The sequence below is a fragment of the Prunus dulcis genome, chromosome 4 (assembly GCF_902201215.1).
Source record: "Prunus dulcis chromosome 4, ALMONDv2, whole genome shotgun sequence".
Taxonomy (NCBI): Eukaryota; Viridiplantae; Streptophyta; class Magnoliopsida; order Rosales; family Rosaceae; genus Prunus; species Prunus dulcis.
Window position 1 is genome coordinate 11600328 of NC_047653.1, and position 20819 is coordinate 11621146.

The window sequence follows — 20819 nt, forward strand, 5'->3', positions numbered from 1 at the left end:
ACATATCCAGGTTTCTTGGCAATGATGGATTTCTAAAATCATCAACCAAGAATGTTCAAGGTCCACTAGTTTAGTAGTAAAAAGAAAAGGGTTTGCTAGAATGCACGAGTGCTAAAACAACCATGACCATTAGATAAAATGATCATAAAAAGAGAAGGCACCATGTATAAATCCAGTCATGTTAAACAACAGTCATGTACAAACTGGAACTGCCTAAAAACTGTGGTCTCTTGTATCATGGAAGATCATGCTCATTGTAGATATTCTGAAGACGGGACACTGATTTATTTATTTGTACATATATTCAGGAGCTTGAAAAGCTAGTGTGATGGTTCTCCAACTTTCTGCAACCAAAGACAACAGAATGCTCAGCTGATGGAGATTGATTTCATAAGTTTGGAAATATGTGTAGGTCATCCAGCAAGAATGGCAAATACTCAAATGCTTCACGTTCATGAAGCTGGGAAATATAAGCATTATCATACATAAACACCTCTAGCAGGTGAAAACTACATCAAGCCATCGCATACATAAACAATCAGCCCAATTCTTACAACTGAAATCATTTTATGAGGCCAAGTTCTCAGCTCTGGATAGATCTGATCGAAGACTATAATGCAAGAGTTAAGAACTGATGGTTCAGAAAGCACATGGATAATGGAAAGGAACACAAGAATTTCACGATGAAATCCATATATACATCCCCAACACTGCTGAATTATTCTTTTATAGTAACAAATGTAGGAGATACTTGTGTCTAATCTTGTCACACTAAAAATTAGATACAGTCATGTAACAGAGTATGAGAAGGTACTTCACATATTTAGCTTCATGAGATCATGAGATTAATGAAAATAGACAAAGCTCATAATCAAAAGCTTTAACAAAGTACCTCGTCCTTCTTGTCCTTTTTGTCTTTGGTGAAGAACTTGTAACCCCCGTATAGGAGTGTCCCCCATCCAGCTAAAGAGACAATCACAAACTGTACCAAGTGAAGCAACACATGAGATATAAGAGTCTTGACTCTAAATCACTAAAGCCATATGAATATCTCATGCAGCACTATTGCAGGCAATCCAAAAGTATTTTGGCATGAGGATTTCACTCAACACGATCATTTTGTCCCTTTAGTTCAACAGACAATTAAAGACGTCCTCAAACGCATCCACTTCTCTCCCACATTCTCATCCGAGACTCGATATATATATACAATAATAGCATTGAAATCAACTTTCTTTGCCAGCTTGGACAAGTGAAAAAGATTAAGGCCGTTTCTCTCACTCACACACACCACAACATAACACGACCTACGTTCCTCAACATCACAATGAGACTGAAAGCTGTCAATTGCAGATTTTGATTTCACCTTGGAGGTACAACTTTTTTATTTGACAAGAAAAAACCTAACACCACAAACATAGCCCAAGTATCCATTCACTATAAACTTTGACTCAATATGGAACTTGTCTTCATGTAAAAACAGGAAATTTCTCTAGCATTGTTAAAAGACAATCAAAATAATCTCAACAGTGATCTAACAACACCATTATAAAGACGTCTTCGAAAACAAATTATAATAAAACTCACATGTTCTTGCTTCCATTTAGATGGGTGCATTGGGTCCTCCCAAAAGTTCACCTTTAGAGGTCCATGATGATCTACAACACAGTCAAAGCAAATAAAACAGCAAGAAACGAACAAAATAAAATAAATATAGATATAAATCGACCACAACCCATTTGACTTCCGGTTAAGTAGGAGAAAGAAAAACAAAACAAAAGTTCATTAAACAGAAAAAAGCCCAGCTCCGCCACTACCACTATCCCAGAGGTGTTACACCCATGTTGATATAAGTGAAATTCATAAGTATTTTCTCACACTTTCTGATCAACCAAACAGAACAAATAAAGGAAAAAGATTAAACGAGGAGTTATTGATTAAATGAAAAACGTTAAAGGGTGAGTGAATTACCACCACCGCCGGCAAGACCGCGCCAATGGACAAGAGAAGCCGCTTGAGCTGTACAAGCCGACTTGGGAGAGGAGATCCGAGCCATATTCGCGGCTTGCCGAGCCGCCGCTGTCCATACCGCCATTGTTCGGTGCTGAGTGACAGAGTGAGTCTGAGACACAGAGAGAGACTATGTGGAAACACAGAGAAGCTACACGAGGAGAAAAACATGCACAAACGAAAAATGGTTTTCTAATTTCCAGAAATGCCCTTGTTTTTTTTTTTTTCTTGGGTATAATGAGACCTAAAAGGCCCAAAAAAAAAAAAAGGAAAGAAAAAAAAAAAAGGCTGGGCTGCTGGACTTGCAATACCAAACTGAAAATAACAGCCCACTTGGGTGGAAACATGATCCTCGAGTCATTTATAGTGAGAGCAGCCTAATGTATAGCCAAGTCCTATATCTTAATCATTGAATTAGATTTATCAATTTGATCCAACGATTAAGAGATAAGGCCCCACTTAAGGGCCATATAGAATTCTTACATGATCCTCTCATGAGTCATGATCTCTACTCTTTTTGTGAAGTTCATAATACATAAATATAATACATATCATACATATCATACATATCAAGTATCAACTCTATATGAAATAGTAAATTTGGACACATTTCACATTATTTATACGCCCAATATTATATGCCATTACATTTGGTTTTTCTTTTTACTAGGATTACAGTCGTTTATTTTTGACTTGCGGTTATGGTCATCTACACCAGCCTCATTTTCTAATTTATAGACGCGATCGAATGAAGATCCTCTTCTTATTGTTCTGCAGAAGATCCGCCCCCTGAATGCCTCTTCCGTCTGGCATCTTCTTTGGATCCGCTGATCCCATGACATGTTCTGCTGATATGTTATGTTGTTGCTTTACAATGTTCGTGTCTTCCTGCATATTCTCCATTTTTGCATTCATGTCCTCCATTGCCAACTTAAGATCTTCTGGTTTCTTGTTGTCATTAGGAGAAACTGAAAGGGGTTGATCCTTTAATCCCTCCTGCACAATCTGATACCCCCGCTTCCTACCTGCAGTAGTCAAAATGGTGGAGAAAAAAAGTTCAAAAAACATGGGGAAAGAGAAACGGTGGCTGATGCATCTGTAGTTTACCAAAGTGGAAAGTATGGAAGTAGCTAAATACAACGAATCAACTCTGTTATTTAAGGAAGACATAAAGAAATATAGTTCTGACCAAAAAAGATGTCCGATAAATTCAAGAGTATATTTGAGGTCATCATTATTCTATATACACTGGCTCAAATGTTTTTTTTAATTTAAATATAAAAAAAAACAGAAATGATAGCAAATGCAACCTTTCAGGCATGAGATGGGATGCTTAATGCAGCACAAGTTGAGGTCCAGGTGCAGCCTGTCCAATTAGTGAGTTTAAACAAAACCCAGGTTCTTAACAATGTAATGCTATTTAAAAATAGCTTTGAGAATTGTGGAAAAAGGGGCTATTATGCTGCAAAGACATAGGATATAATTTGTGTGAATGGGATGCCAAAATGATGACTATCACTGAGAAAATACTATAAGCCATCATCTCTATAGGATTGAGGATTTCAAAAGAAATTCTGTTAAAGCATCAAAAGGACAATGACAATGTCGGAATTCGTGACAAATTAAACAATACCCTGGAGATGAAGAATTTTGCACCTGAAAGAGAGAAAATATCCAGAGACAAATGCATATCTGGAACAAAATTCTAAAACCCCATCCTCATCCCTTTTATTATTTAGGAACTGAGCCCAAAATAAAATAAAATTAACAAACTTCGAAAAAATAAAATATTGGCAGCTCTGCTATTGACCAAAAAAAGGTGGGAATTGCGTCCAAAACTCTTGTTCCTTAGCAGCAACACCAATAACTTCACTGACTAATCTATGTGCTCCTTAGGTAACATTTTGAAAATGGAGTGAACTTATAACCCAAGCAAAGCCAGATTCATCTTTGAGCTTTACCTCCACGACTAGTGAGCTTCCTTGGCTTGCCAAAGCCTCCATCAATTCTGCATTCGATATCCATCAACTTTCCGCAATACACCGTTATTATTTCACTCATTATTTCTAAGTATTTACTAGTGGCGCTAAAGTTTACCTCAACATACATTAGCGGGCCACTTGACATTCTCTACCTACGTCTTTATAGCTTGAATTTTCTGACAAATTTTGAAGGATCTATTTAGTACCTTGTTTGCTGCTTCAACAAGTCTTCAAGTAATCAGTTTAAAGACACAACCATTCAAAGCTTCCCATATTTTATATCTACAGAAACTCATTTTTCTCTCAGATAGTTTCCATAGCTCAAATCCGGGGAAAGCTTCGCCTTTACGGCCTGAAAAATAATACTAAAACAACAATCCAATCCTCTTTGTATTTTCCACAGCGTCATAGGCATTTCCAGTGAGCCCTTCACTTACAAATTGATAAAGGTACAAAATTTGGGCATTTCACAGAAAGTGCACTTGAAATTTAAGAACATGGGCACACAGAGAGAGAGAGAGAGAGAGAGAGAGAGAGAGAGAGAGTTAAACGATTCCAGAATGCAACATGAATAGGGTTCAACAAGAATCATGTGTTCTTGCAAAAATCTCACTACTTCTGAACAATATGACGAACCAAAAATCCTATCCATAATTAACAAAATGATCCCAGACTACCAATTTCAATCAAACAATAAAAACCCAAAAATCATCTAACACTTTGCTTAGTGAGATAGATAGGAAACTAACCAGGGAGGGCTTTGAGAGAGAAGTTGATGGTAGAGTCAATAGCAAATTTGGCGATGTGACCCAGAAGCCCGCCAATGTTTTCTCGGCGGTTGGGGTTTGATTTGTGCTCTTTCAGCTTATCAGAGGCTCTCTCAATTCTAATTTCAGCCATTTCGGCAGCGACGTGTCGTTCTGGTACCCGATACGCGTCTGTGAATATCGCTAGCGTTTCGGTTTAATGGAACTCAAAAGACCCCAGCTTTGTATTTGTCAACTGAAGATAATAGTCTAGGAAGAAGACTCACAACGTTAAGTCGGTGCTTTTCTCGTTTAATTAGCTGAAAGAGGAGTGCTTCTTTTCTCGTGTAATTTTTTTCTGGAAAAAAAATAATATTTTTAACGTTCTAATTACCTATGAAAGATTCTCTTAAGATAAACGAAGTAATAGACTCGAGTCACATTTGTCCCCCCCCTTTTTTTATTTATTTATTTATTTTATTTTTTTAACTTATGCCGAGGAGGGATTCAAACAGGATCTTAAGTGCAGGGGTAACTTTAAACCCTTTTTTTTTTTGTGCTTTCAAACCGAGGAAATTATTTACATAGGATGAGTGATGTAGCACAGCCCTGGGTGTGTTAGTTTTAACACTCAGAGCAATAGGACAGAAAAGAATAAGAAAAGCTGAAGGAAAGAAAGATAGAAGGCAGGCAGAAATCAGAGAGTTAAGAGAAGGTTTAATCAATATTCAAATCTGAATTTTAAAGAACTACATAGGGGTATTTATAGCAAACTAAAACCTAGAGATAATAGGATTAAAATCCCCAGCTAAAACAGAAATCCTATTCCTAATAAAATAGGAAACTTAGAAATCCTACTAGGATTTGGAAAACTAAAGAATAAAGGAAACTAACAAACAAATTAGGAAACTAAACAATGTAGGTCCTATGCATCCTGCATCATTCTCCTCCGGTTGAAAGAACTTGACGCTGGCGAGTTTAACGACGATGGCGCCGACTGTAGGTATGAATAATAGGAGGACGAGCATCAGTAACTTCAGCTGCTGCCAAATCATCTTGAACTTGACGGAGAAGAGAAGGATCATGCTGATGAAACTCATCTTCAGTAATCCAAGTAGCATCTGTATCCGGACGTCCCACCCAACGAACCAAAAAACGAGAAAACCCCCCAAGGGCTGAAGCCACCACTTCATGATCTAAGACTTGTGAGATTTGATCCGTAGGAGCAGCATGGGAAGTAGGCACGCGAGGAGCAGCAGGCGGAACAATAGCATGGGTTATTTCAGTCGCAACAGGAGGAGTAAAAGTACCCCGGTATGGAAACAAATCAGATATGTTAAAAATGGGACTGATATGAACATCAGAAGGAAGTTCAACCAAATAAGCATTGGCACCCAACTTGCGAAGGATACGATAAGGACCCATCGATCGAGCATGAAGTTTCTTAAAAGAATGTTTGGGAAATCGCTCAGGGCAAACACGAACCATAACATAATCACCTTCTTGGAAGTTTTGACTGCGACGATGAGTATTGGCAGCAAGTTGGTATGTGTCCGTACTTAGAGAAATTTTCTGACGAACCTCCTCATGTAGGCGACGAATGTGCTCAGCAAAGGTAGTTGCAGATTCCGAAGGACGGGCATCAATAGGAAGGGGAGCAAGATCAATGGGTGGACGTGGCATCACACCGTAAACAATTTCGAAAGGACTTTTACCTGTAGTTCGGTTGGCCAAATTATTATAAGCAAATTCTGCTACAGGAAGAATGAGGTCCCAATTACCCTGCTTATCACCGACTAAACATCGTAATAAATCTCCAAGACTACGATTAACCACTTCAGTTTGACCATCTGTTTGAGGATGAAATGCAAACGAAAACTTTAAAGAAGTACCAAAGAGCTTCCACAAGGTCTTCCAAAAATAACTAACAAACTTGACATCACGGTCTGAAACAATAGAAACAGGAAGCCCATGCAGACGAATGACCTTTTTAAAAAATAACTTGGCCACGGAAGAAGCATCAGCAGCTTTAGAGCAAGGCAGAAAGTGAGCCATTTTAGAGAATCTGTCAACGACAACCAGGATAGAATCATGGTCGCGTGCCGTTTTAGGAAGGCCAAGAACAAAGTCCATGCTTAAATCTTTCCACGGGGTATGCGGAATTGGCAAAGGAGTGTATAATCCAGTATTTTGCTTTCTAGCCTTGGCAAGCTGACAAGTGCGACATTGGGCTAGGATGTGAGCAACATCTCGCTTCAATGAAGGCCAATAAAATCGATCGGCAACTAGAGTAATGGTCTTATCTTTACCAAAATGTCCAGCTAGACCTCCAGCATGTAATTCCCACACAAGGAAATCACGTAAAGAGGTACGGGGAATGCATAACTGCGTTCCACGAAAGAGATAACCATCCCGCAGCAGAAAATCAACATGATCACGACGATTTCCAGCCGTAACTTCCTGAAAAATGAGACCAAAATCTGGACAAGAAGAATACTCAGTTTTGATTTTATCAAAACCCACAACTTGTGCAGTCAATGATTGAAGGATAACGCCTACTCGGCTGAGTGCATCAGCAACCTTATTATCAACTCCTGGACGATGTCGAATCACAAAGGTGAAAATCTGAAGATACTCAGTCCACTTAATATGGCGGCTACTGATGTTACGTTGAGAATGGAGATACCTTAACGCTTGATGATCGGAATATAAGACAAACTCATTTGGTAACAGATAATATTGCCAATAACGTAGTGCACGGACTATGGCATAGAATTCCTTGTCGTAAGTCGAATACTTTTGCTTTGCCTCATTAAGCTTCTCACTAAAATAAGCAACAGGATGTCCTTCCTGACTTAAGACGCCCCCAATGCCAACACCAGATGCGTCACATGCTACTTCAAAAACTTTAGTCAACTCGGGATGGTGTAGGACAGGTGCTTCTGTCATTTTCTGTTTTAATGCCTCAAACGCTCGAGTGGCTGCATGAGTCCATCGAAACTCACCTTGCTTTATACAGTCTGTGATAGGAGCCATTATAGTACTGAAACTAGGGATAAAACGTCGGTAAAAAGATGCTAACCCATGAAAGCTTCGAGTCTCGGTTAAAGTTGAAGGAAGCGGCCAATTTACAATGGCGTGAACTTTGTCAGGATCAGCACTTATGCCAGCTGCGGAAACAATGAATCCCAGAAATAAAACTTGGTCTTGAAGGAAAGAACACTTTTTCAAATTAACAAACAACTTTTCCTGGCGTAACAGATGAAAAATTGTTCGGAGGTGTTGCAGATGGTCCTCTTTTGAATGGCTGTAGATAAGGATATCATCAAAGTATACAACCAAAAACTTTCCGATATAAGGACGCAAAACATGGGTCATCACGCGCATAAATGTGCTAGGCGCGTTAGACATTCCAAATGGCATAACAAGCCACTCATACAATCCATCAGGAGTTTTGAATGCGGTTTTCCATTCATCACCTTCCCTAATACGAATCTGATGGTAACCGCTACGAAGGTCAATCTTGGAAAACCATTTGGAACCTGCCAACTCATCCAACATATCCTCAAGTCGTGGAATAGGGAATCGATATTTAACTGTGATCTTATTAATAGCTCTACTGTCAACACACATTCGCCAAGAGCCATCTTTTTTGGGAGTAAGAAGCACTGGTACAGCACATGGGCTCAGGCTATGGCGAATAAATCCTTTATCCAACAGACCTTGAATTTGCGTGTTTAGTTCGGCACGTTCAGACGAGTTCATGCGGTAATGAGGAAGATTCGGAAGTTGTGATCCGGGTACAAGGTCGATGGCATGTTGAATGTCTCTCATGGGTGGTAGCTCGTTTGGGAGGTCATCTGGCATGACATCAGAGAATTCATTGAGGAGTTGATGTAGAGGTTCAGGTTGTTGATAGGAAGGGGCCGCAGATATCTCTTTGATCACAAGAGCAAATACAACTCCTGTCTCCAGACTTTCTTTCTCAAATTCGCCATAAGATAATAGAGCCAACTGAGGACCTGACACTTTGCCTGTCTGCGATGGAGAGGAGGTGGTAATATTAGTCTTGGTAGGTTTGATCGCAGGATTGGCTGGGCGTAACGTAATACTTTTGCCTTCATGTTGAAAAGTGTATGTGTTTTCACGACCACAATTCTGCACGCGATGGTCATAGAGCCAAGGTCTGCCAAGTAATACATGTGCAACATTCATAGGCAGTAGGTCCAAATAAATGTCTTCATCGCAGGTCCCTAGCTTAAGGGAAACAAGACACCGCTCAGTGACTGGGAGTTTAGTTTTATCAACCCAAGCTACGTGAAAAGGGTGGGGATGTGGTTCAGGCTTAAGATTGAGACGAGTAACGGCAGACTTGGAGATGACGTTCATGGTACTACCACTATCAATAACCAGTTTACATGTTTGGTTATTGCATGGAACGTAGGTATGGAAAATACTAGTGCGTTTCCAGGAGTCAGGCAATGCAGGTGCAGAATAGATACAACGCATAACAGAAACCTGATTGAGTATGTCATCCTCAAAACAATCGTCAATTTCTGGGTCATACACACCCTCAAGAGGATCCACAATCTCTATATCACAATGGTCGTCTGTGCTAGCGCTGATAGTTAATGTGCGTTGTGGACAACGAGAGGCAATATGTCCTTTAGCATGGCAATGGAAACATTCAATGTGGGAATTATTAGAGACGATCGGCCCTTTGGTAGGTGGCGCAGTAGGATTAGATGGTCCAGAAAATTCAGTCTTCAGNGTGGTAGTGCGGGCGTGGTTGGTGGTCGTAGGCTGACCAGGATATCCTGGGTAACGACGTTGTGGTCGTAGATAGGCCTCAGCTTCCAAGGCTTGGCAATAGGCATCTTCTAATACATCCGGACGTGACCTACTCACCTCGCGTTTGATATCAATCCGAAGGCCATGAATAAAACGAGAAACTGTGACTGCCAACTCTTCTTGTAGGGCAGAACGCAATTTGTGCTCCACAAAGCGAGAATAATAGTCTTGGACTGTTGAAGTACCCTGGGAAAGAGTCCATAATTGATCTAACAATTGGTGACGATAAAAAGATGGAAGGTATTGTTCCCGGAGTTTCAATTTCATCTCATCCCATAAAATCACAGGGGTTTGTCCCAGTTGTTGGAGATGATGCTCAGTAGCCTTCCAGTACTGTTTTGCGGCTCCTACGAGTTTAAGTTTGGCGAACCGGATCCGTTGTGCATCGGACATGTCGTACCATTCAAAATAATCTTCCATAGCCGATATCCAATCAACAAAGATAGTAGGATCCCCGCGACCATCGAAGTCAGGGGCAGTAGGCTTGGCATGACGGGCGATCTCAAAATCCAAGTTGCGGTGGACGACGTGATGTTCGTGGGGTCGGGGTGGGATAATGGCATCCGCGAGAGGAGAAACCATCGTATGTTGGGTATAATGGAGTTTAGGTACAGATCCTGCGGAAAAATTTGGTTCAGAGTGAACCAGAGATGTCCCCGCAGAAGATGATGGAAGGCCCAGGTGGCCTTGAAACTTGGAATCCTTAGATGGATTGGGAAGGAGACCAGCCTGGAGAGAAGGTGTGCACGAACTAGAGAGGACAGCAGATGTGGAGGATGGTTCACGAGTCACGGTTGAGAGGTGGGTGACGAGCAGCGGCACGGAAGCTTGTAATTTGGCAATATCTGTGGACATGGACGAAAATTCAGTCTTTTGAGCAGCCATCAATTTGGTGAACTGAGTTGCCAAAGTGGTGACATCTGTAGAAATTTTCGCCTTGAATTCCTGAAATTGGTCTGCCAAATTGGCAACGGTGATGTTGGGAGCCATGACGACTAGTAGAGGCAACGAAGCAGAGTAACAGCGGCAGAGCAAAAGGCTCTGAATACCAATTGATGTAGCACAGCCCTGGGTGTGTTAGTTTTAACACTCAGAGCAATAGGACAGAAAAGAATAAGAAAAGCTGAAGGAAAGAAAGATAGAAGGCAGGCAGAAATCAGAGAGTTAAGAGAAGGTTTAATCAATATTCAATCCGAATTTTAAAGAACTACATAGGGGTATTTATAGCAAACTAAAACCTAGAGATAATAGGATTAAAATCCCCAGCTAAAACAGAAATCCTATTCCTAATAAAATAGGAAACTTAGAAATCCTACTAGGATTTGGAAAACTAAAGAATAAAGGAAACTAACAAATAAATTAGGAAACTAAACAATGTAGATCCTATGCATCCTGCATCAATGAGTGAACAAATTATATGAAATTTGTTCAATGGTTTTCATGATAATGCAAGTTAGAGGTGTACAAATTTTTGAGTATACCTTAAGTGAAAGAGAAAGAAAGAGCAATGAAAGCATCTTTTTGTTTTCCAATCAAATCAATACAGAGAATAAAATGTGAAGAAACAGAATTAAAATCCAGGGCACACATAGCAATCTGTTTAAGTGCAGGAACAAAACCAACTCATTGAAATCCCAAGCCATCAATTCAACTTTATACATGGTATCTAGAGTTCCAGTCAAGCAATGAAATAACCCTCCTTTTTCAGTTGATCCAAATACTCGGCTGGAGGTTGGACCCTCGCCATTGTGGCAATAGCCTTGTTTTCTTCATCTGTCCCTCCCTCTAAAAACACTCCCACAATCTTCCCATTCTTGATCCATGCTGTTCCAAACTTTGGTTTTCCGGATGCTGGGTTTTTGTCTCCAAACATCAATGGATCACCAACATTGTCTCCGTAAAACTTCCATGAAAGATCAAAGGCACGCGAATAGAAGTATGGAAGGTAGTCATACACTTCAATGGATTTCCCTTCTTCACTTGCCCTGATAGCTTTCACAGCTTGCTCAGCTGATTTCCTGGCATGGTCAACATGCTCAATTCTTCTCATGTCATTGTACAATTTCAGAGGGAAAGTAGTCACATCACCTACAGCATATACATCCGGGACATTTGTTTTAAGCATTCCATCAGTTCTGATGCCACCTTTCTCTTCATCAACTTGCCCTTTGAATAACTCAGTGAGAGGCTTTGCCCCAACACCAACAACTACAATATCAGCTTGCAGCACCCTGTCATCGTTGAGTTTCACTGCCTTTACCTCTCCATTCGTATCAGCATCGAATGCAACTGCAACTGTACCCTTGATGATTTTAATTCCTTTGTTAGCATAGTAAGCCTCATAGAAAGCAGCTATCTCTTTAGTGAAAAGCCGAGGCATGCACCATGTCTCCGGATAAACCATGGTAACGTCAAATTGGTTGATTCTCATAGCTGCTCCGACTTCAAGACCAATGTATCCTCCTCCAACAATCACTACCTTTCCCTTTTTCTTAGCTCTAATTGCTTCTACAAGTTCATCAGCATCACTGATTTCTCTCAAGTAGAAAATGTTTTTGGCATCAGCTCCTTGTACACCAAAATCTGTCAACCTTATAACTCTGGAGCCAGTTGCAATGATCAAAGTTTGAAATCCGAAGGTTCTCCTGGTGGAACTAGTGAGGATCTTCATATCAAGATCTGCTTCAGCTATTTCTGTGCTGAGAATTAACTCAATACCTTTCTTCACATACCACTCAGGAAGCAGCCTCTCTCCTCCACTTCCAACACAGACATGGAAGCCTGGAAGTCTGGCAGCTCCCTCAGGAAACAGATAGGCCTTACTAAGTGTTGGGCGTTCATAAGGTGCCACTGCTTCTTTTGATATGATTGCTAACTCACCTGGTTTTAGGCCTTGTTTAACAAACTCCCTTGCTGCATATCCAGCTGCAACTCCACCACCAATGATCACGTACTTGAACTGCTTCTTCATCGAAATCTCACTATACAAACTACCTTTCTGAAGCAATTCCTTAACTTCTCCAATTTTTTCATCAACAAGCCTCACAAAATGTGCACGTGAGAGATATTTCCTTTCGCCAAGTTGTTCGATAGTTTGTATTCTAATTTTGATCCTTTCCACATTCTCTAACCACTCATAGACTTCATCTTCGTGTCTTCGAATCAGAAGGGGAGGCTCAGCCTCTAATTTTTTACCTATATCTTCAGTTTGGCTATCTAGCTCTTCTAACATTCTTTTCAGAGTATTCATATTAACTTCAAGGTTTCTCTGATATCTGAACCATCTAGTAATCAGAGCCCATATGAACATTATTCTTTCACAAATTGGCGCAAGAAATCCCATCGGCGAGTTCCTACTTCCTAAACATATTTGTCAACATAAATTGGATGAAATATCTGGTAATAAGAAATCCGAAACTAATAGTATAATTGAAGCTTAATTGGACTAGTAACTTCAATCAAATTAAGTAATGTTTTATTGTGCTTTCAAGTTAATTTTATTTAACCCTGGATTACTGTTAGCCACACATATCCACCAACAGCTATAGCAACTGTGGTTGAATAATTTCTACCATATTATATACAATCACTAGCAACATGTTGTCTGTTTATGTTTTGGTTTTTAATCTCTGTTTTAGTGGAACTCCACCAGATTCTTGTCAAGAAATTTTAGAGTTGCAGCATATGAAACCATTAGAACAGACCTAATGAAATCAACTGATCTTAAAAGCATTCTCTTCTTGATTTTGTTTTCAAATAATTGTACCAACTATAAGGATGCTAAAAAGACTATCTATAAGGATGTTCAAAGGTATTAATATTGAGAAAAACCTTGGAATATATAAGAAATTAGCAGCACATCCTTTTCAGAAAGAAAAAAAAGATAGTGTACCTGGCTTCACTGAATGGTAAAAACCTTGGAACCAACTGACAGCCACTGCCAATTAAGCCATTGCCTTTAAAAGCTTGCCCCTTTATAAGAGAACTGAAATTGGAAAACTGGGAGTTGTTGAAGCAAAGTATCTGCTTGGGGCTTGGTAATTAGGGAAGTAAAGAATGTGAGATCCTGGATAAGGTCTTTTCTGAGGTTCAAATGATTTTAAAATATTTTGTGATACTAAGCCTTTTCTTGAAACAAGGGCAAGAACAAATTAGGTTAGAGTATTCCATGCACTTAACAATCATATGTAGAGCATAAGAACACAGCAAAAGGAAAGGAACAACTTACCTCTTTACACTTCCAGCTCTGTATTCAACTGGGAGGGTGAGCAAAATTCACGGAGTACGATAGCATCCTCTGATACCATATTCGAATGAGGTCGTCCAAGCCAAAGTTAATTGACAATTGGTGAAGAGGCCCATCATCTTTTAAGGTCTCACGTCCCATGTAACTCCCAACTCTCATACGACCTCCTTGCAATCAGTCACCCAGTCTGAGATAAGCCATTTTTATTCTGCAACATTTTTTTCATTAACTACTCAAGATTCTTTCATTTATTGGTCAATTTCATAACGAGTACTGTTTTTTAACCACACCTTGCCTCCCTGGAATGTTCTATGAACGGACACAGTCACATAGTTTGTCTCAAAGACTCTGCCATGTCAAATGGCCATGATTTTTTAGTGTTTTTGTTTCAGTTTTCAAATTTGAAAAGAAATTCTTAAGAAAAATTAATCGGAGAAGAAAATGTTTGTTGAGAGATTTAAAAATAGAGAGATTCACTATTATACCAAATGTAGGAGTCCAAATTATAAATAAATAAATAAATAAAAACCCTATATGAAATGGACTTTAGAAACACACTCAAAGCCCATTTATAACATAACAAAAATGCTTTTTAACTTCTTGTAAATTACAAAACTGCCATTGATTTCTTAAAACAAACCTAACCCCAAAACCTCATAAAAAAGCTCAAAACACTCAATAGGGCATCAAAATAATTTAATAATCAAAATTAAATTCAATAGGGCCAGCTGCCATTTTTTGAATTTTTTTTGGGTTTGTTTATAGAAATTAAATGGTATAGGATTTATCTATATTATTAGTTCTAAGAATGAATATATGACTAAATATCTCTTAAAGATATGAGGCCAGCAGCCGACTCAATGTCCGTTTGCTCCTATTAGTTTATTGGAAATGGTCATATAGGAGCATCTCCAAGGGTTTGGTGAAATGAGGCAAATGTACAAGATGAAAATTAAAAAAAAAATAATATTGCATTGCCTAGTTCATTTGCCTGGTCCATTAGAGTGATCAGTTTTTTTCCAAATTGAATAGACAACATGCCACGTCAGTCTATATAGTACACTTTTGCCTACTTCATTTACATATACCCTTGGCGAAGCTCCCGTTTGATAATTTTTCATAATTTTCTTCAAGATGGAGAGGAATTACATGGAGGAAAATGGAGTGGAGAAGTGTGGTGGGGGGAGAATGACCCTTCCTCCACCATCCCACCATCCTTTGGCTTCATCCCTCCCTTTCCTTCCCTCCATACATTTTCATATGTCTCTTACAAAAAATAAAAATAAAAACTAAAAACGAAGAAAGAAAAAAGTACTAAAAATGCCCTAACTTTTTATTAGAATGCAATATTGTACGGTTTGTACATCTGTCTGCACGTAGTGATGTAAAACTTGTTAAATGGATGGATTCAAACCCAGGAGCTACTTCTCACTACTTGGGGTAGCAGAAGAGTTTCAGTCAAGGTGGATTCTCAAACATTCATCGGATTAGCAGATTATGAAAGTTAAAATGTATTGCTTGCCATTGGGTATCCACATTCTATTTCCATAGGAATGTATACTTTCGCAAACGCGCTAATCAACCATATAAAACCAGTTAGCTTCAGTTTATAAAAACCATCCTTCAAACCATCGGGGTCTAGCCCAATGAAAAAGGGTATTGTCTTGTAAATCGATTATTTCATGTTCGAATCTCCATGGCACCTTAGCAATAGTATGTGTGAGAAAATCCCCTTCCCCACTAACTTGACCAAATAAAACCCGTCCTTAAAACCAGACTTGGCATCTCCAAATTGCCTTTAATTTACAAACAAGGCTAATGGATTTGAGTCTTGACAACGTAAAAGACCACTTTCTTACGACTTTCATCCCTAATACACCAGAGAGAATAATTACACACAGCAATCAAGACCTAACCACAAAGCTTTAAACAAGGTCAAATCATGATTAACAATGATCATTGCTCCACCTTATCTTATGCACTAGTACCTGGCACTGCCTTCTACTTCTTCCTAAGTGCTACCGAAGGAACCATTAGATCATCCAAGAACTTCCTGCCCATAAACTCATTCATCATAAAGACTCTGATCACAACTTCGATTTCTGATTCCCAACTGCACTTGGCTTATCTGTCTGGACTTGCTCACGGGGTTTCCTGTATTCACTGAGTTCTTTCTCCAATCTGACTACATCAGCCTGCAATGCCTTCACATCCACTTCTGGCTCATGCTCGTTCCTGTATTCACTGACATCTTTCTTCAATCTGCGTAGATCAGCCTGCAATGCCTTCACATCCACTTCTTGTTTATCGGACTCCTTCAACTCTCGGATTGAATTAGCAAAAATTTTGTAACCTACAAGTCTGCCTTAAAGGTGAACACGAACATTTGCATCTCCAGCTAAGGTATTAAACAACCAATCTGGAAGTACAAAATCCCAATAGTAACTACCACCCTACACGCAAAAGTTGCAACCTCATGAGCAACTTTGGTGCAGCTGCGAGGTGCAAAAATAAAAATTACTTCTTGGAATTCTGGAATCGCAATCTTGATGTCGAAGAGAATACTATCTACCTCCACAGCCACTGCCCTCTACCCCTTCACCATCTTGATGGCAACTTGGGAATCAGACTCCACCACCACCCGAGAGAAACCCCCTTGTTGACAAGCAAACATAATTATAGGAGTTGGGTCATATGTTAAAGGTTATTCGTGTTATATTGTAACTGAGTCATGTATTCGAATCCCACCTCGCACATCACTTGCCTGAATAAGATGATCATTTCAAGCCTAATTTAAGGGTCAAATAGCCTATTTTAACCCTCTTTAAGCCATTAAGAAGAACAGCAATTTGAGGATTGAGAAGTACAATGGTAAGTCCCAAACTGGCCAATACACTAACCAGTTATTTGCGAGGGGTTGTACATGGTTTAAGATGTGAGGAGTATAACTGTATACGATCACAAAACAAAAAGTAAATAAGTTTAGATCCTCTATCATCTCTTCTTGGATGAATATTCTTAATCAAATAGCTGAAAATTACATCCATATAAAACCCAAACCAAGAATGACCCATCCAATTAAATGGGAAATGAAAATGCCAAATTGATAGTATACTATTCTCTTCCATATACCACAATGGCGGACAGTTCAACCATGTCAAGACTCAACAGGCAAGGATACAAGAAAAACAAAAACAAAAATATTCACACTGTTGGTTAACTTAAAGCTTAGAAACTTGGAAAAGGTATATACAAAAGATAGTGACGAGTGAGATGTGATTTTGTTAATTTTTCTGAGAGACACAAGAGTGAGATGTTTAGCTTGACAAAAACATACAATCTTCAGTGCGTAACGGAACAGATCTGAACCCGGTTTTCCAAAAATACAGATATCCATGACGGGAGATTCTGCAATGCAGTTGATTAACAAATCAGAAAAAATACTGCAAATGTAGTATCTTACCCAGGATCTGCATGAGGTTGAGAAAAAATGAAATTTGTATAGCAATAATGGACACCTATTCGACCTAAAAGCTGGACAGTACTCGGTGATTAAAAAAGACAATGAAGGTTTCATAACGAGAACAGTGTCTTCTAACCAACATAAGATCCTAGAGAAAGAAAAATGGCAGAGCAAGGTTTAGTGCCTATAAAAAACAACAAATTTATGCATCTGATATTCAGCCAAAACCAATACATTTCTCTATCCGTCTTTACATGAAACAGCGCTTGCATTTTCCATTGTACGCAGATTACTCCCCTTCCTTCTTTTGGGAAGAAAATGAGGATCCAAGTGAACGGATAATAAAATAAACTTTTCCTATACATGAGCTATTTTGTTTCATGTTTTAACAGTATATACATATATCAAACACAACAAATAATTAAACTATTAGCCGGTTGAAACAGAGCACTAAAATAGTAGTCACATTATATCTAACTCCACAAAATAAAATTTCAACTGGAACTGACCACTGCTTGAAAATGGTTGGTTGGGTTCACAGATAAGGCCCAGCAAAAAGCAACTCCAACTCCTGTTCTTGTGATGCAGGTTCCCATTCCCGTCCTCATCGGAGATGGTCTCCCAAACCCACCTCGACTCCAATTTTCTTTGCCATTTCAAAAATGAAATCTTCTTAAATCTAAATTAGTTAGGACTAATTGTCCGTGTGTATGTGTGTCGGGTGTTATATTCCTAAACGAACGCTTTTACATTCATACGTTCTCCTTGTTGCAATCATTCATCTGGCCTTAGACTAGCCACTTTTTATTCTGCAACATTTTTTCATTAATGACTCAAGATTCTTTCATTCCCTAAACACTGAATAAGCAGATTATGAAAGTAAAAAAGTATTGCTTGCCATTGGGTATATGATATCCACATTCCATAGGAATAGTCACGTCTCTAGTGATTTCCAACAGCACATAACAGCCATACAAAACCAGTTAACTTCAGTTTATGAAAACCTTCCTCAAACCTGACTCGGCAGTTTGCATTTTGCCCTCAATTTACAAACAAGGCCAATCTGCACTTGGCTTATCTATCGGGACTTGCTCATGGAGTTTCTGTATTTGCTGAGTTCTTTATCCAATCTGCGTACATCAGCCTGCAATGCCTCCACATCCACTTCTTGTTTATCGGAGTCCTTCATGTCTTTGATTGAATTATTAACAATATTGTAACCTAATTTCGAAAAAAATTATGAAAATTATACCAGAAGAACACGAAATTTTTTATTTTTTTATTGTATTATTTTATAACTAAAAACAAGAGATACGAGGAAGTAACTAAACCTGGGATGGTTTTGAGGCCCTCGATGGCGGCGTGTGTAACGATGATCTTGCCCAACTGGAGGATCTTGGACCGAGCTTCCTCGTCCTGACGGTAGTGGTCCAGGTTACCCCTGACGGCGCTATCGATATGGATAAAGGTGGCTGACCCATAATCGTAAGCGGTGGAGCACACGTTCTTCAGGGAATCAGGTGTGGAGCACCAGTTCTTCTCGGCTGTTAGATTCGGAGCGTTGCGTTTCAGTGAATCGGTCGTCCCGGAAATGCAAGATTTCGGCCGTTAGATTCGGAGGTGACTTCTTTTTTTCTTTTTTTTCTCCAAGAATCAAATACTTTTATTAAAGGCGAAATCTTTTTTATTTTTTATTTCCAAGAATCAAATACTTTTATTAAAGGTGAACACGAACGTTAGCATCTCCGGCTAAGGCATTAAACAATCAATCAGGAGGTACAAAATGTCAATAGTAACTACCACCTACCCTACATGCAAAAGTTGCAATCTCATGAGCGGCCTTGTTGCAGCTGCGAGGTGAAAAAATAAAAATTACTTCCTAAAATTCTCGAATCGCAGTTTGGATGTTGAAGAGAATATTATCTACCTCTACAGCCATCGCCCTCTCCCCCTTCACCATCTTGATGGCAACTTGGGAATCAGACTCCACCACCACCCGAGAGAAACCCTCTTGTTGACAAGCAAACATAACTGCCCTTGTAGCGTCCATCTCTGTCATGAGAGCCGACCCATAAAGCATTTCTCCTTGACCACCCGCTTGCATCATCCGACCTGTAAAGTCCCAAATCACCCATCCAAAACCTCTCCGCATTGTTTGCACACTTTTTTTCTTTTTCTTTTTTGTAGGAAAGTTCAATGCGCATTAGATATTACACATACTTATCCTTGCTAATTAGTATTTGAGACAAACATTATTTTTGTTAAGGTTTGAATACCTAGGAATTGAATTTTTTGTTTTGAATTTGGCTAAAGAAGAGACCCAGATTCGTTGGCTCACTTTACATTAATAACTAAAAAGATAATTATACTTTTTTTGTTTAAAAGCCTGATCCAAATTCGTTGGTTTCCCTTTTTGTTGATTAGATCAGATCTCTCTCTCTCTCTCTCTCTCTCTCTCTCTTCACGGCAATAACAACCACGTTGCCATGATCTGCGATTATCGATCCAAGATCAAGAGACCGATTTGCAATGGAATTCTCAAGCTGCTTGACTCGCGGCCCATCCCTTCGGCCTTCATCGGCGACTCCAAGGTCTTCTAGCTCAAGAAAGTAGTTTTTTCTTGCACATGTCTAGTTTCATCTCGTATTGAAATCCATCAAAAAACTGGAAGAAAACTCCGGAAATTTTCTACAGGTATTGTGTAAACTTTAAAAAGCAGCCATCCCAGCATCTATAAATTATAATCTATGAAAAGTCGAAAATCTTTTTTTCTCTCTCAATTCATGTGAGGACATCATCTTGGGTAGAAAGTTTTTCCTCAAAACTTTGAATATTTTGCTTTATCTACTGCCCCATCCTTCTGTATTGTCAACTTGAACAGTAGGGCACAAAAACTTGGTGTGATTTGTATGCCATGGCCAAGCATAATATTTTAGGACCAGCAAAAAAGCATGAATATTTTTCATCTTTTATTCATCTGATGTGCCTTATAATATATTTTTGAACCTGCAAAGAAAATGATGCCATATCAATTTTCCCACCAAGGCACCTGGTTCTCTGTTCTCTAGTGCACTCACAAATGAGAATCAAATCCCTTGTCTACTTTCCTTGTTCATCAGGCACTCTCATATATTCTTTTCAACTGTGCATTATATGACTAACAAAATTATGCTTACAAAAGAGACGGGAGGCAGACATTGTCTCCAGAGAAATGAGCTTATTAGTATGTACTCAATTTTACTGGATGAGTATGATCTATTTTCAATTGTCATTAGTATAGGATTGTATGATCTGTGTTCTCATTGATATGAACTTGTGACAACATGCATCCCATCACTCCAAGTCAGGCTTCTAAAAAAGTATACCGTGTTCACTTGGTAGATGGAAACTGCTACCATGAAGGAGATTGTCTTAACTGTTAGAATTCTATGTAATTTTCAATTTCTTCATCCAAACGGAGGGTTAGAGTTACGAAGGAGGATAAATTAGCCACAACAGTGGGAAAAGAAATATTGAGTTAA

The 20819-nt window shown here is 39.1% G+C and overlaps 3 protein-coding genes across 3 annotated transcripts; all 3 read right to left on the minus strand.

Annotated features, from left to right (window-relative positions):
• Positions 1-91: 91 nt before the first annotated feature.
• LOC117626533 lies at positions 92-2247 on the minus strand. The gene is made up of 4 exons (XM_034358260.1): positions 1972-2247; positions 1588-1658; positions 893-982; positions 92-344 (listed from the first exon to the last, which is right to left on the minus strand). Exons 1-4 carry the CDS (start codon positions 2093-2095, stop codon positions 321-323), a joined length of 309 nt encoding a protein of 102 aa, XP_034214151.1. The 5' UTR covers positions 2096-2247; the 3' UTR covers positions 92-320.
• A 236-nt stretch (positions 2248-2483) lies between these two features.
• On the minus strand, positions 2484-5029 carry LOC117624576. The gene is made up of 2 exons (XM_034355906.1): positions 4742-5029; positions 2484-3035 (listed from the first exon to the last, which is right to left on the minus strand). The coding sequence occupies exons 1-2, from the start codon at positions 4890-4892 to the stop codon at positions 2743-2745; spliced, it is 444 nt and encodes a 147-aa protein (XP_034211797.1). The 5' UTR covers positions 4893-5029; the 3' UTR covers positions 2484-2742.
• Positions 5030-11091: 6062 nt separating this feature from the next.
• On the minus strand, positions 11092-13549 carry LOC117624575 (monodehydroascorbate reductase, seedling isozyme-like). The gene is made up of 2 exons (XM_034355905.1): positions 13482-13549; positions 11092-12949 (listed from the first exon to the last, which is right to left on the minus strand). Exon 2 carries the CDS (start codon positions 12930-12932, stop codon positions 11268-11270), a length of 1665 nt encoding a protein of 554 aa, XP_034211796.1. The 5' UTR covers positions 12933-12949; positions 13482-13549; the 3' UTR covers positions 11092-11267.
• Positions 13550-20819: the final 7270 nt, after the last annotated feature.

Bases quoted from the DNA above. Each gene is read 5' to 3' on its own strand.
- LOC117624575 (XM_034355905.1), bottom strand. From the start codon at position 12,932: ATGGGATTTCTTGCGCCAATTTGTGAAAGAATAATGTTCATATGGGCT.
- LOC117626533 (XM_034358260.1), bottom strand. From the start codon at position 2,095: ATGGCGGTATGGACAGCGGCGGCTCGGCAAGCCGCGAATATGGCTCGG. The intron at 1,659-1,971 runs GTAATTCACTCA...ACTGTGTTGTAG, and splicing joins CGGTCTTGCCGGCGGTGGTG to ATCATCATGGACCTCTAAAG. The intron at 983-1,587 runs GTGAGTTTTATT...CACTTGGTACAG, and splicing joins CTAAATGGAAGCAAGAACAT to TTTGTGATTGTCTCTTTAGC.
- LOC117624576 (XM_034355906.1), bottom strand. From the start codon at position 4,892: ATGGCTGAAATTAGAATTGAGAGAGCCTCTGATAAGCTGAAAGAGCAC. The intron at 3,036-4,741 runs GTTAGTTTCCTA...TGACTACTGCAG, and splicing joins CTCTCTCAAAGCCCTCCCTG to GTAGGAAGCGGGGGTATCAG.